Source organism: Myotis nattereri (assembly GCF_964212035.1).
Source record: "Myotis nattereri genome assembly, chromosome: 4".
Lineage (NCBI taxonomy): Eukaryota > Metazoa > Chordata > Mammalia > Chiroptera > Vespertilionidae > Myotis > Myotis nattereri.
The window spans coordinates 18,160,604-18,177,351 of NC_138079.1; the positions used below are offsets into that span (position 1 = coordinate 18,160,604).

Genomic DNA, 16,748 nt, shown 5'->3' on the forward strand with positions numbered 1-16,748 from the left:
GGCACAGGCCGGGCTGAGGGACCACCCCTCATCCCCCTGAGTGCACAAATTTTTGTGCACCCGGCCTCTAGTTAATTATAAAAGCCTGTTCAATATGGGATTTAGACTATCAATTATTTCTAAAATAGATTCCAAAATGATTTCTCTCATATTTCATTTCTTTTTCCTGCTCTTTCAACTCTTTTGTCACAACTGAATCAAATTATGTCTAGATTAACAGTAATCTTGAGAAAGTAAATTGAAATGAAATCTGTGCAGCCACATTTTGCTATTCACCTTATACATTTTTTTTTCTTTATTTTGTCAAAATCCCTCTCTTCTCTCCATCTTTCTCTCTTGTCCAGTGCACTCCTGGCCATTGTAGAGTTCACTCACAATTGCCATCATACACCATTAGGATTTAGAAGGACTTACCTAGGAGAATGACAACACACAGAAGAATAGCGATTAAGGCTCCTGTACTCAAACCAGTGGCGGACAGGAAGGCTTCGGGGTGGCAGGTCCGCACGCGCCCATCTCTCTCGCATGCACAAACCCTGACGGTGAGGGTGCTGCTGCTGCTGAGAGAGGGGATTCCACCATCAGAGATCGTAATGGGGAGATAATACACATCCTGAACAGTTCGACTAAATCTCCTCCGCCTGGTCAGAATGCTGGCTGTGTTATCTATGGCAGACACAAGCAGAACAAAATGTACTTAGTAAAGCGCCATTAAAGATTCACATTGACTTTAGTGAATAAAATGGGTATGTGTCATCTGGGTTTTAGTTTATGAAATGGAAAAGGGAACATAAAGGGGCAGTTACTAAAGAGTAACTATAATTGGTTCTCACACTGAGAAACCTATTTGAAAAATTAATAAAGTCCAAGCTAAAGGAGAGGGGAAACCATGGAAGGCAGAGGGGGGAGAAAGCGATAGATACTGAACTTTAGGGTGAGTCAGTGGTCCCAAACTCAAACCTGGTGACTCTGAATATAAGTGAGAGGCATGGGCATCTACATATTTAGCAAATATTTAGATGACATTCATGTACAAAAAGGTTTAAGGTCCACTGGTATAGACAATATATTTATGGGGGAAACAGATCCTTTGATAAACTTTTTTAGACTTAGCTGTGATTTGAAGCACTCTTCTTATAGCAAACACATCATGGGAAAGTCAACAAAGAAAAAAATAGTAATTGTATTTTTATGTACTTTTTAAATGCTATTCACTACAGTAAATGCTTGCATGATAATCCGCACACCTTAAAACGGAGAGGATGTTAAACTCTAGTGAACAAAATAGATCCAGAGACATAGAACACACTGACAAATCTCAAAAGGAAGGGGCATGGGGCAGGAAGCGCTTAACCAAAGGACTTGTATGCATATATGCATAACCCATGGGCACAGATAATGGTGTGGTGAAGGCCTAGGAGGATGTGAGGGGAAGAAGGTGGTCACGGGGGAAAAGAAAGGAGACTTCTGTAAGACTTTCAACAATAGAGATTCATTTTTTACAAAGGGACAGGATATTAAATTCCTTATATTTTAAAGGATATCATTTTTACTATATATAATAATTTGATAATAAAGAAACTGAGTCCCAGAGGCTAAACTGGCTGAAATCACAGAGCTAGTGAGTGATCAGGATACAATCCCATTACATAGCCCTCAAAGCCACAATGTCATACTGCCTCTTCTCCACCAATCCCCTACCTGCTGATATTGATGGCCTCTGGTGCACAGGGTGCGGGGTTATTTTTGCATTGTTATTCCTCATTTTATGTCTGCTAGTTTAATGATCTTCCTGGTGCACGCTATTAAAATAATATTTCCAAATCCATCAGAACAGGAGAAATGACTGAGATTCTTATTGGACTTAAGAAAATGTATATACCAGTATGTCCGAGGAGAAAGTTGGAAATAGAACCTTAACTTCTACTAGTCAGATAAATATTCATGGCTTCATATTGCTTTCATTTTTTCCTGTTTTTTTTTTTTGTTTGTTTGTTTGTTTTTTTTCAGAAGCAGTAAGATCCATTCATAATTTAACTGTTATCAAGCCCATGCATGAAGCAATGCTTTTTGGCTTTCCTGCCAAGCTCTTTTCACATAATAGGTACTTGATACATAATGATGTGAACTACACTCAGCAGGAATTTGTATTTTGTTACGGTGTCTTTATTATGTTGACACGTATTAAGAAATTAAAACAGAAATGAACTAATATATCTTGTAATAACTCAGCAGCACCATCTCCTCATGTTCTCCACTGAAGGTGTATTCTTTCTCTCATGTTACCTGACGTCCCCTTCTTTTAATCTTGGAATTTGCCTAATCTCAGTTTTTAGACTCTTGATTCTGCTGCTCATTTAAGTTTGTAAGTATTCTCCCGGCTTCGCTTGTGTTTCTGCCAAACAACAAATGTACGATTCAATATGTCATTAAGTTCTTATTTGCACCCTGGAATGTCATTCCTTTGACCATCTGCCACATTCCTTCTTGATAAATTTTAAAGCCCAGACAAACAAAACCATCCATTGTGTTAGGTTTCTGCTTTTAGATTCAGAAATAATATGGGTATAACAATTATAACCAACTCTATCAATTCCACCAAGCATGAAGAGACATTTAGATTATGCTCTCAGAGGGGATTAATAAGCAATCTATTACTATCCATTTTTACCCATTGCCATAAAGTAGTTTGATTCTGCATTTCCTTTTGAGACATATTCCCCCACTCACAGCAGGAAAATATCTGGTTATGTAAGGAAGCTACATCTATTATTGACATTTTAAAAACAGAGTTGAAACTGCCCAGTCCTTCTTTGATATTAATTATGTCTACCTGTGTAAACATGACTCTGTATATTAGAGAATTTTAAAAAATGAATATAAATACATATGAAACAAAAATATATATCTTGAAGAATATCAGCAAATCTGTTCATGAATAACATATAAATTTGCATAAGAGTGTTAATTTAGGCAGAGAAGGTGATAGAGAATTTAAAAAAGAACATTTTAAAATAGAAATCCAACCCCAAATTCAAAATGATTCATAAATATAACACAATAATATAATTTTTAAATTAGAGATAAAAACAACAGTTTAGCTTGGCTGGGGTGGCTCAGTGGTTGAGTGTTGATCTATGAACCAGGTCAGGGTTTGATTCCCTGGCAGGGCACATGCCCAGGTTGCAGACTTGATCCCCACGTAGGGTGTGCCGGAGGCAGCTGATCAATGATTCTCTCTCATCATTGATGTTTCTATCTCTCTTTCCCTCTCCCTCTCCCTTCTTCTTTTGAATATAAATATCAATATATATAATATATATTTTTAAAAAAACGGCAGTTTACAAAAAAAAAAAAAAGTTAAACCCTCTACTTATTATTTTTTACCTTTAACAAATGCTATTATTTTTAGTAGGGAATGGAGCAGCCAAAGTAGAAAAAATTCTGTTTGAGTCACTAAATTTATAAACACTGCAGGAAAGTATAAGGATAAATCCTCCAAGAGCTTTGCTTTAAGGTCCCCTGCCTGAAGGCACAGGGTGGAGTAGGTGATTCCCGTGGCATTTTCATTACCTGGTTCCAAGCAAGGAAGGAATTAGGCAAAAGTGCATATTAAGAAGGAAAGCAAAATGAAGTGGCAAAAAATGGTAAAATTGGCCATACTTTAATTCTGTTTTTACTTTTTTGTTTAGTGAGTATGAGTCAGCTGTCCTTTTATTGTCACTGTGAGTAGTATAGAATAAGGATGTGAGAGGAAGTATGAGCTGACAAACCCATTTGCAAATGATATATAAAAGTAAAAAAAAAAAAAATCAGCAGAGGTTAAAATAAATAAGGAGACAAGAAAAGCACATATGTATTTAGCCAAAGCATCAGGCCCACTAAAACAAATCAAATCACTACCTCTGTAAATCACACTTCCCCATTTCAGGGTCAAGATTGCACATGGACTGTCTGCCTCTCCTTAGTCAAGCATTGGGGTCCACCTTGCATAGAGAATAGCATGATTCTATCAGGTGTGACTGGATAAAGGCTGTGAGTGAAGATTGAGTGAGGCTGGACTGAGAGGAGAAAGAGATTCATGGCAGAGCAAAATCAGCCTCATCGCCGCTACCAGGTGAGTGACTCAGCAGGCACAGCTGCCCCACATGCATCAGGGGATATCTGAGGCTTCCTTGGCAGCCTTATTCTCAGGACAGGCTATGGCACTCTTTAACTTAGGAATGAAGGAACTGCTAAGTGCTCTTTTGAAGCCCTGTGGTTAAAAACAGAACTGTAAGTGGTTATGCTCTGTAGAGAAATTACACCACCAGCTGTGAGCTCTGGTTTGAAGGACAGAAATAAACTGGGAATACTGACTGCTACAAATCTGACAATGCTAAAGAAGCATGAAATAAACTTAAAATTCCCCATGGGTTCCAGAATATATAAAACTAAATGACCGCATTTCACTACAAATGAACTGACATTTGAAAGAAAAGACACCTTTTTATTAGCGACATGGTCAAAGTTTAAAGTATTCCTTATCTTAAACTCAAGGCAATGTACTAGTAAACTTGAAGTTAGATATTCTTTCACTAAACCCATATTCCATAAGGAAAAGCAGTATTTCCCTACTTAAGTATTTTTTTTAAAAAATCATTAAAGATTTATAAATAACATGACCTCATTTTTTGAACTAGAAATAAATATTGCAAAAAAATAATAAAAAGTAATAAAAATTAAATAAAAAGTAATAAAATTAAATAAAAAACAATATCTTCAAAATGAAAAGAACAGTCTACAAAAGCTTGGTTCCATTTTTGTTTAAAATGGAAATTTTTAGTGCAGTTCTTTACTTTTAAAAGAATGTATTATTTGGACTCATTTATTTTTTTTTAAAATGCTAGTGTCTATAAAAGTGGGAAATGCATATGAGAAGAAGGAAACAGGTAAATATAAGTAAGAGATGTCCTTGATAGCAAATTATCAGCAAAATTATAAGGATTTTCAAATTTGAAAGGCACATTAAATGCTATCTAGGACCCTGAAAACTGAGAAACAAGTGTATAAGAGTTATAAATTACTTTTCCCCCTACTAAAATGTGTAAGATTTGTAAATACACTTGACAATTGGTATTAGGCCTAGGAATTAGGCGAGCGAAACGCCTTGCCTCAAGTAAAACGTAGTCTCAAGAGGCAGCATAAAAGATCCTGAAGCAGACAGACTTACTCTGTAGACTAATGGCAATTTTATATTGGGGGATGAGGTTATCCTTTTATAATACAAAACAAATGAACACAGTAATTGTATGCACAGACTCCTGTTGTAAGCCTCTATTCACAGACTTGTGGCATGGCTATAGCACATCTGCTTTAGGCGTTTGGTTAATCAAAATTATAAAATTGGTTTTTTGGATGCTAACATTAAAAACTTACTTATCATGATTTAAAGAGTAAGTGACAGCAGGAAACACTAAATTTTAATCAGAAAACATTTTATGCGTTTTTATTGTTTTAGAGCAATAACAGTTTAAAAATGCTGGAACTTGAAAATCCTCTGAACCTGATTTTTAAATAAAATTGTTTCATTATCAACATATTAGTTCATGATAAAAAGGTCATTATCAAACATAGAATACAATATTCACTTCGCTATATATGTTGTAAAAAGAAAGTAATTCCTTCACTTGATTATTTTCCAAATCAAAGTCTTTAGAATTTAATAAGTAAGGGTTCATAACTTTTAAGTTAACTGCTGAATATTTCTGTTTATTACAGTTGTTTTCTATCTACCACAGTTTGTTAGAGTCTGTAAAGTATTCATGGCAGAATATCGTATTCATTTTTGGAGCAGAGAATATAGCACATGTTTATTACTTAATGTTATTAATAGTGAATTATAATGCCTGCTTTGCCACATCTCCCTTGTTAGAGCCTTCTGACCGATTTAACTGATGCTGCATTGTGTCATCTCTCTGCCGTCTTCATTTCCCACCTCACTGAAAAGATTTCTCTGATTGCCTCTACCTAGTGAAGCACGCTATCCTTTAAGTCAGTTATGGCGAACCTTTTGTGCTCGGCGTGTCAGCATTTTGAGAAACCCTAACTTAACTCTGGTGCCGTGTCACATATAGAAATTTTTTGATATTTGCAGCCATAGTAAAACAAAGATTTATATTTTTGATATTTATTTTATATATTTGAATGCCATTTAACAAAGAAAAATCAACCCAAAAAATGAGTTCGCATGTCACCTCTGACATGCGTGTCATAGGTTCGCCATCACTGCTTTAAGTCAAACCCTGTTCTTCCTCTTTCAACAATATGACTTTTAGTGATCTCTCTAAAGTAACTCACATTACACTGCCCCTAATTGTCAGTTACACTGAATATCACCTTTATTTCCCTAATTAGATGGCAAGTTTCTCCTACATTTTGGGGTGGGTGTTTCAATGCCTTACATTCTGGCCAGCTCAGATAACTGCCTTGTAGACAGAGGATAGTGCTTATCACCTAAAAGATTAAGTGGCGGGAGAAAAACAATGTTTAGTTAAGAGCTGACTACAGAAATTCTTTTAGAGAAAAAAAAAAACATTCTAAGAAGGGAAAGGAAATAGTAATATAGCTTGAAGCTGGAGTAGAATGTGCTGGACAGCCATTGTAAAATGTCAGTCTAGTAAACAGAGCTCAGTAGTGTGTGTGTGTGTGTGTGTGTGTGTGTGTGTGTGTGCGCATACAATTTTTGGAGGGTATCTTGGTTTTGATCAGTACATAGGATGGGGTCCTGTACCAATTTAATTAAATTTCAAAGGACAGATATCTGTTTCAAATCAGCAAATATCTAGGCAGCCAGCATCTCCAGGTTAGATTATTATTGAACAGTGTCCTTTCTTCCAAGCCCAGTTTTTTACCCCAACTCTTGAATGAGACTGTTCCCACACGACTCTTGCTTTATAAAATGTAGGCCTGAGTATAACAGTTTTTGACTGACCAATACTCCCACTGATAACAAAGAGAAAGGCCCGAATCTTTCAAGAAATTCTGTTTAATGGCATGAGACAGCTGCTAAAGCGAGATAACTAGAGGGATTAGATTCCAGAGGTCAAAAGTGTGGAGAGGTGAACTGTTGATTACAATGTAGCTGCTTATTATACTAGGAACTGACAAGAGGCTGAAATTCTAACCCTGGGACAGGGAAACTAGGAGGATTTTTATAGAGGTCTTTAGGGCCTGCAATTAATTTGGAAATTGAGCGGTCTCAACCACAAAAATGATATTCCCTAAAGACGGTTGTTAAATTGAAAGTTGAAATTGGAAGTTTAGGAGGAGGAAGCTAAAATTCTAAGCTGAAAAGCCCTGAAATACAAAGCAGAGGTTTTGTTGTTGTTGTTTGTTTGTTTTGCCACCTCTTGTTGTTGCACAATGATTAGAGTTAGGGACCAGGGTGAGTGGCCCTGGTGCAGAAACAGGCTCTCCACTGGATGCCCTAGGCAGTGGTTCTCAACCTTTCTAATGCCGCGACCCTTTAATAACAGTTCCTCATATTGTGGTGACCCCCAATTTCATTGTTACAAATTGAACATAATTAAAGCACAGTGATTAATCACAAGAACAATATGTAATTATATATGTGTTTTCTGATGGTCTTAGGCAGACCCCTGTGAAAGGATTGTTCCACCCCCAAAGGGGCTGCGACCCACAGGTTGAGAACCGCTTGCCTAGAGGGCCATGCTAGAAACACTGACAAACCTGAGATAGACGGAACCTAAAGGAAACTGAAAATTGGCCTTGGTTTAGCTCAACTCTGATTTGATTACCGTAATAATCTCCCTCTTTCATTGCTCATCATAGAAAATGGTGACTATTTTCTAAAGAAATACATTATCATTTGAGACTCTTCTAGGTTTACAGACTACCTGACATCCAGCTAAAAATTACTAGACTAACAACAAATAGGACATTAGTCCCAGTCTTGCCTCTCTGGTACCCCTCTGAAAATCAAACACAAAAACCTGTCACCTTATTGAGATATTAAAATTCACTAAGAATGATTATAAAATCAGTAAGATTAACATGTTTAAGAAAATAGAGGAAAATATTAAAAAAAACACAAATGTTAAAAAGACAGAAAATTTCGCCAGAGATTGCCATCTCTATAAAAAGGTAGAAATGGCTGTCAACTAAAGCAGTCAGTATTTGGACTATGTTTTCTTTGGATGGACATATTTTCTTTGATAGGACTCTTGCTTCCTTGAAGCAGAATGTAAGTTGCATGCTGGTGTTTTCTAACAATATATTCCCAGCATATGTCACAGTGAATTATAAAAAAACATACAGGCCCCAAGTAAAAGACTTTTTATATAAATAGGATGGAACACTAAAAATGACATCTGTTCTCCCATGTTCAGATAAATTAGGAAATTCCAAATTAATGAGAGAATAAAAAAATATGACAGAAAATATCTACTGACGATAGTAAAGATCTAGGAAAACATGGAATATGGTTTAAATTTAATTATTTAGTAAGCAGATGTGGGTAGTAAATAGGAGAATCTCCTCAGAGTATCAATGGACGAAGACCTTATGTGGCATGAAGATATGAGCTAGCTTGCATGATTCCAGGCAGAAACGCTATCAAGGCATCTGTCACTGGGATAAGCTAAGCATACATATAGAAACAATTTATCATTAAAAAAACAGATTTTTTTACAATTGTTTTTACTAGGAGTTAACCCAATGAAGTGTCAAGAAATATAATTGAGATTTTATCGTAGTCATGTGCTAACAAGTTAGCCTGCTCTACTTTTATGGATGCTAGCAGAAGACACCAGGCTCCTGGGTCCCCCCTGAAGGACTTGGTTACTAATGTCATAGCACACAGCACGAGCTCTCATTCAGAACAGTCTTAGCAAGAGAGAGAGCGTGTCTCCTCCCAGAATGGAAGACAGGTTTGTTGTCACCCAATACATTTAATGATTACCTCGGGACAAAGGCCAACCTGATTTTCTGGCAATCCATTGTAGAATATTAGGATATCCTAATCCCAAATTCCTCTGCATGTACCTGGGCCACTTCAAGTCACTGTCTTGAGACTTTGGGGTAAGGGAAATCAGAGAAAACATGAAGCTCATCTTGCTTCCCATATCGTGAGAAATCAAGTCATTTATCTCTGACCCAGGAGTGTGGAGCCTTCTGCCCTGACCCAGGAGGGTGGAGCCTTCTGCAAGGCATTCATAACGTTGTATCCAGACTAATTACCTATCATGCAAGTAGGGTATAATCTCAATAGCAAGGTGTGAATGCTACCAGTACACATCTTCAAAATGTGGTTATTGAACCACTGACATTCCCAGATTTATTTATATTTTTATATTTGGCTAAGGATTACATGTGACATTTTATTATTTTTCCATTTTTATGTTTAAGATCACTAATGGTTTTGAACAATTGTTCATATGTTGATTTACTATTTTGGCATCACTCTGTTAATTACTTATTCTTTCTTGACCTTTAACTGTTTTATTTTCTCTTTGAAATGTTTATTTTTTTTTTGGTGGGATGTTTTGAATATATTCATGGTATCAATCCTTACTCACTTGTATGTAATGCTATATCTTACACCAGGTTATGACCTGCTTTTCAAGTTTTGTTTGGAAATAATTTGATACAGAAATAAAATAATTTTAATATTATCACATTTATCAATATTTTATGAATATGATATTTATGTCTTTTATAAAAAATCCCTCCCACCCCAATTACAAACTGTAGTCCACTTCAGTTTCCTCTAAAGCTCTTAAATTTTTTATTTGTATAAATAATTGTTTAATTGATGTGTAATTTATTTGTGTATATATGCACAAGGAATTATAATTTTAGTTTCTCTAGATATATAGTCAGTTGGTCTCTTTAAATGTACTTTTTGAATTTTCCTTCCCACAATGGTTAAAAATACTACCTTGGCCTTCTGTGAAGTTCATACATTTATACATAGACTTAGACATCCAAGTATTTATTTTAGACCTCTAAATTTGCTCTCATTTACCTATCTATACCTGTACTAGTACCATACTTAAGGAGCACCTTGTTGTGTGCTCCTTATCTCACACTATGAATAACCTCTGTTGTGGCTGGACCAGCCCTTGTGGTTCTTATTATGATTGCAAGATGGCCTCAGCAATAACCACCAGAAAACTTTGGAAGAAGGTTTGTTGCTTACATGTCTGGGAAACTACATGGTATAACTGGGGCCAACGAGGTTGCAGGTAGAGAATGAGTGTGTGCATATGGATCTTGGGGTTCTGCTTTCAGTGGGGTTGAAGGTAGGGACCTAGATTTTTGTGGGCTTTACATGAATGTGAAACATAAAAGTGGGGATTTAAAATGTGGGCAGAGAAAAGGAAAAAATAAAGCAGCCCAAATGATCAATTATTGAAATTAGTCAACACCTCTAAAACAAAGGGGATGGGGTGGAGGGAGGCAGCCTGTGGCTGGTAATGGTTGATTACAGATAACTATCTTTGAGACAGATGCCTTAACAAATAAAGATTAAGTCAGACACATGTATTACAAAAGAAAACAAAATATTAGCAAACCAGATTCAGCAATACATTAAAAAGATAATACACCAGGATTAAGGAATTTATTCCTGGAAAGCAAGGTGTACAACACCTACAAATTGCTAAACTTGATACACAACATTTAAAAAAATGGATAAAAAACACATGATTATATCAATCAATGCAGAAAAAGCATTTTAGAAAACTGGTACCCATTTATGATAAACACTTTCAACAAAGTGTGAATAGAGGGAACATACCTCAATATAATAAAGGCAACATATGACAAACTCATAGCCCACATCATACTTAATGGGCAAAAACTAAAAGTGTTTCCCTTAAGATCAGAAATAAGACAGGGATGTCCACTTTTACCAACCTTACTCAACATAGTATTTCAAGTCCTAGTGACAGCAATCAGACAAGGAAAATAAATAAAAGTCATTCAAATTTGAAAGAAAGAAGTACAACTGTCATTATTTGCAGGTGACACAATACTGTATATATACTGCAAATGCTAAATAGTCCACCAGAAAATTACTAGAACTAACTAATGAATTCAGTAACGTAGCAGTATACAAAATAAATATCCAGAAATTATTTGCATTTTATACACCAATAATGAACTATCAGAAAGGGAAACTATGAAAACAATCTCATTCACAATTGCTTTAAAAAGAATAAAATGCCTAGGAATAAATTAACTGAGGATGTAAAAGTAAAAGACCTGTACTCAGAAAATTATAAGACACTGAAGAATGAAATTGAAGAAGCTACAAATAAGTGGAAATATATACCATGTTCATGGATAGGAAGAATTAATACCATATTACCCCCAAGCAATCCAGAGATTCAACACAATTCCTACCAAGATACCAATGAGGTATTTCACAAAGCTAGAACAAATATTCTAAAAATTTATATGGAACTACAAAAGAACCCGAATAGCCACAGCAATTTTGAGAAAGAAAAACAAAGATGGAGAAACCACACTTCCTGATATTAAACTATACTATAAGGCCATAGTAATCAAAATGGCATGGTATTGGCATAAAAACATATATATCAATGGAACAGAATAGAGAACCCAGAAATAAATCCACACCTTGTGGTCAATTAATCTTTGACAAAGGAGACAAAAACATACAATGGGGGAAAGATAGTCTATTCAATAAATGGCATTGGCAAAATTGGGCCAATACGTGTAACAAATGAAAGTAGACCACCTTCTTACACCACACACAAGAAAAAAGTCAAAATAGAGTAAAGACTTAACTGGTAGATTATAAAAGCCATACAAATTCTTGAAGAAAACAATAGGCAGTAAAATCTTGGACATTTCTTGTAGCAATACTTTTTCTAATATATCTCCTCCAACAAGGGAAACAAAAGGAAAAATAAACAAATGGGACTACATCAAACTAAAATGTTTTGCACAGCAAAAGAAACCATCAACAAAATAAAAAGACAACCCACTGAGTGGGAGAACATATACACAGATAGTGGTTCAAATATACTATAGATGTAATCAGATGAAATATCAGGCTTAAAGATATCTCATTATATTTTTAAATATACTCTTACCAAATGATTAAATAAGAACTCTGAAATTTTTATCTTAGTCTAGAACCCTAATATAATGTTAGTCATAAAATGAATTTAATAATCTGCCAATAAATGATAATTGTAAAGGATCAAGAAAATCAAGAATGTGTTGAAAAAAAGATCAAAGAGGTGTATAGTTAGAGGAAAAAGAAAAGAGTCATATCTTAACAGGAATCAATATGTCATAAGGATTTACATAGTGTAATCCCTGATAATTTTAAAACAGGTTATTTTTTCTATCTCAAATATATTATTTGTTATTTATAATATTATGTATTAACAACATTTAAATAAAGTCTTACAAATATTCAAACATCTTTTTTAAAAATATATTTTTTATTGATTTCACAGAGGAAGGGAGAGGGAGATAGAGAAACATCAATGATGAGAGAGAATCATTGATCCACTGCCTCCTGCACACCCCATACTGGGGATTGAGCCCACACGTTGAGCATGTGACTTGACTGGGAATCAAACCATGATCTCTTGGTTCATAGGTCAATGCTCAACCATTGAGCCACACCAGCAGGGCAAATTCAAACATCTTTACTCCTACACAACTATCCATAGCTCTCTCATACTTGAGATTGTGTAGCTGATTCAAGCATTTATATGTATGATTAAAATAAATGTTAAAAGATTTGCATCAGTATTATAAATACATTTCTAAATGTTTCTATATGAGTTTCTAGCACTGAAAATGTGGTCAAGTCACTGTAGTAAGACCTTTTGAATATATTCATTAAATTCACAAATTCCAGATATTCTAATCTAGTAGAAAAGACTTTACACATTAGTCACTAATGTGCGCTTCAACAACAGTTCCCACTGAAATATAAATATGGGTATCTAGACATGATTTCAATCTCCTAGGACAGAAAGTTGAATGCTACCCAAATCATGAAATTATTTACAATATGGGGAAATACTAATTGATTTACATATTTAGTATGGTTAATTCCACTAAGTATATTTGGAATTGTAGAATGGGATTTCAAATGTAAATATGGTACAATAGTCAATTAAATACAATTTGTCATACACACGATGGCATATACCATTATTTCTTTTTTGTTATTCAGAGTCAAGTGTTAAATCCTAAATAACAGCATTTCAGATAAAAGATAACCTTGGGGACAAGAAACATGATGCTAATCAGAAACTGTACATATTGAATGACTTGATGTTTTCCTTATGTATGAAAGAATGACTTTTATGCAACCTGGAGGAATCTATCAAATAGGGATCTAAACCGCAATAAATCTTCTCTGATTAAATTGTGGTGTTCAAAAAATCCATAGTACTCTGTAGTTATGCATATTTACCTACCCATGTTTTGAAAAATATTCATAACAACAAGAGGAAATATAATTCGTACAGCACATCTTGGCAATCTTGCTAATGCAAGGTGATTCAAACATTGCCTTTCTTTTCTTAACTGTCCCTAGGATATATTTTTCATTTTTCCTAATTTAAAATTTTTCCACCCCTAGCAGTTCCAGCAATTCTCATAAACATGTTTGTCAGCTAAGATTTCTCTTAAAAATTTCCCAAGAGCACATTACATGTACATTTCTTGTTTAAAGGGATGCTTCTGAATAAATTCAATGAAAGTTATTTGTACATATGTCTCAATTTTAAATATAAGCTATTCAGAGATCATAACATATTAACATCAAACTGACTCTAGAAGCTGATTTGCAAGCTGTCCATGGATATAAAAGAATATAGAAAAACTATTCAGGCCTATTCCACATCAAGTCAAAACTGATAAAAAAAAATATATGTACTTATGTTCACCTTCATTGTCCTTCAGGGTGAAGTTTGGATTTATAGACAGGTGTTCATCAAGAAAGAAGTTAAACCTTGGTCCATTGGCAAAATCATCTTTATCGGTGGCACTGATGGTATGAATAACCTAAAGAGAAAAACAAACACTGAATAGTAAATTTAACTTGGCTTATTCCCTTGATTTTAATTATATTACAACATTTTCAGTTGTTAACACAAAAGAATTTTTAAAAGACCTCTTGTACCATCCTGAGTGCTTTCGTATTCATCTAGTAAAAGTACCAATGAACTTGCTCTCATCTGCATTGATTTCAGGAAACATATTATGGTACAATTTATAAGTATTCACATTTTATTTTCTAGCATGGCACAAACATTAGTTTTTGTTTTGTTTTGTTTTTTCCTTTATCACCCACAGTACCTTGGGGCCAATTAGTTTTAAGATTTTGTTTGAACATCTGTTTGGGGAGACATGAGATATTGTTTGTAGAAATATAAATATCCCAGTGTTGATATAGAATGATCTTAGAGTATATGTTAGTCTCAACCAGTAAATGCAAAAGCAGGGGAGTCTTATTTGTATTTTTGTTATTTTTTTAATGTTTCAGGAAACCTTTCTGATCATGGTGCATCCTGTATTTTAAGGATGGGGAACTTGAGTCCCCTAAGGAGTGTGATGTGCCTGAAATCTGAATAGTAAAATAATGGCACAGGAAAAACCACATCACTCAGAGCTTTATGGGACATTTTTCATCTCTAGTGAGAGAAAACAATCCCAAAATTTGGATTCTTTGCACATTAAGAAGCAGAGAATATTGGCATATGTAAATAACATATTTCGGATGGCCTAAAAACTGAATATAAATTTCAATGTCAATAGCTATAGCCATTATTAGTATACTCTTAAATATAGATATCCAAACAAATTAGCAAGATAATATTTTCCTCTTTTCAAAATTAAAGGGATACTTCTGAATAAATACAATGAACATTATTTCAACATGCCTCAATGTTAAATACAAGCTATTCACCTAATGCTTAGGTATCCTCTTTACAGCCTTTCCTATTTTTCACATGCAGGAAAAATAAAAACAAAGAGAGAGAGATAGAGAGAGAGGGAGAGAGAGAGAGAAAAAAAAAAGAGAGAGAGAGAGAGAGGGCAAAAAGAGCCATAAAAATCTCATTTCCTGTATGTGAAATATTGTACATCCATTACAGAAATTGAGATTTTGAAGAATATTTTACTCAATATTAACCAAGTGAAATAATCACCAAAAGGTACCATAGTTAAAACCGAAATTCCTCTCCATGTACTAAGCCCATGATGATGTCAGGGTCATGAGGAGGAAGATAAAAGCACTGAGAAGGTGTGGTCAGTGAGAGTTGGACAAGACAAGCATGTGTTTTCATGAAGTGAACGTGAAGATAGTGTGGTCCATTTCCTCCATATATTCACATGGCCCACTCCTTTATGTACTTTCTATCACTACTCAAAATGTACTGTTTTAGCAAGGGATCTAGGTGAAAGCCCATCCCTCTTATGTCCCCCAAGCATTCTTCATCCTGCTTTCACATATTTGTTCATTTTTGGTTTCCTTTTAATTTAAAGCACTAGTGCTCCGGTGCACAGATTCATACACATTGAAAGGAACTTAATTAGAAGGTGGCCAGTGGGGTGGGACTGGACAAGACAGGCCGGACATGCTCTGGGGCCAACCTCCCCCGGTCCCTCCCTGGCCGGCCACACCTGGGGCAGTGTCAGGGCTCGAAGGGCATCTGCAGAGTGAGCGGGGTCCCTCCGGCAGGAGGAGTCCCTCATCCTGGCCTGAGGGGATCAGGCCGAAACCAACTCTCTGACACCCCCTGAGGGGTCCCGGGTTGCAAGAGGGCAGTTCTTGAGTGATGAACCCCAGAATGGGGCTCCCTCCTCTCTGGTTCTTGGGTGCATCACCCTGTATTGAGCATCTGCCCCCTGGTGGTCATTGCATGGCATAGCTACCGGTTGGACAGTCAGATGGTCGCTTAACCTTTTATATATCAGGATAGCTAGTCTCTGTTTAGATAGTTTTCTTCCTTGTTCTTGTCTCTTGGCTATGATTATTGACTAATTGATGAATAATCAGAAGTCATCTAAAATATTTTTCTCAAGTATATGTACTCTCTATGGAGAGTACAGTGTGTGCATATGACAAACATAGCTACATGCTCTACATGTCAGTTACTTACTAAAAAACAAATAAAAAAGACAAATTTCAAGGTTGTATTCAGGATTAAATAAGATAAATATGCTTTTCTTTTGGAAAATAAATGTCCTCTTACCCCTACTCTTCATTCATTGTGATTCTCCAATTTGCAATTTTATTTTGGCAATGATCCCTTATAACATACTGCCACATTTAAAGTTCATTTCTTATTCTAGAAAGCAATTTTGGAGGGGATTGGTGGAGAACAGGTAACTTAAATCAAAGACTATTTTGTTTCTTGTTATTACTTCTTTGGGGCAATTATATTCTCATTTCCAAATTAGTTTATATGTTATTTTAAATTTTCTTAATATTTTTATAAACATGAGCTTACTCTTTTTGTAAATCTCTGATATAATTCATATTATGTTGTATTTCCTGGTTTCCTGTTGCCTTTAGTAAAATATATTTCCATGTTTATCAAGGTAATTTTAAATCTGAATTCATTTGGCAAATATGTCTTGATGAGAGGGTTCTTGGTCTCATCTACATAGAAAATACAATGATGAGGTGATTATCATGAGTTTTGTTTCAGGGTGAACCATTCATCTTCAACTGTTGTAGAATT

At 35.2% G+C, this 16,748-nt stretch overlaps 1 protein-coding gene across 2 annotated transcripts in view; it reads right to left on the bottom strand.

Moving 5' to 3' along the window:
• Window positions 1–16,748, bottom strand: part of CDH18 (cadherin 18) — a 517,801-nt gene that overhangs the window by 13,480 nt on the left and 487,573 nt on the right. The window contains exons 10-11 of one of the 2 annotated variants that reach the window (XM_081089750.1): window positions 13,947–14,064; window positions 415–666 (exon numbers count right to left, since the gene is read on the bottom strand). In XM_081089750.1, coding sequence (XP_080945876.1) covers window positions 415–666; window positions 13,947–14,064 — 370 coding nt within the window. The remainder of the gene's footprint in view (window positions 1–414; window positions 667–13,946; window positions 14,065–16,748) is intronic. The other variant, XM_081089751.1, reaches the window with a different exon arrangement.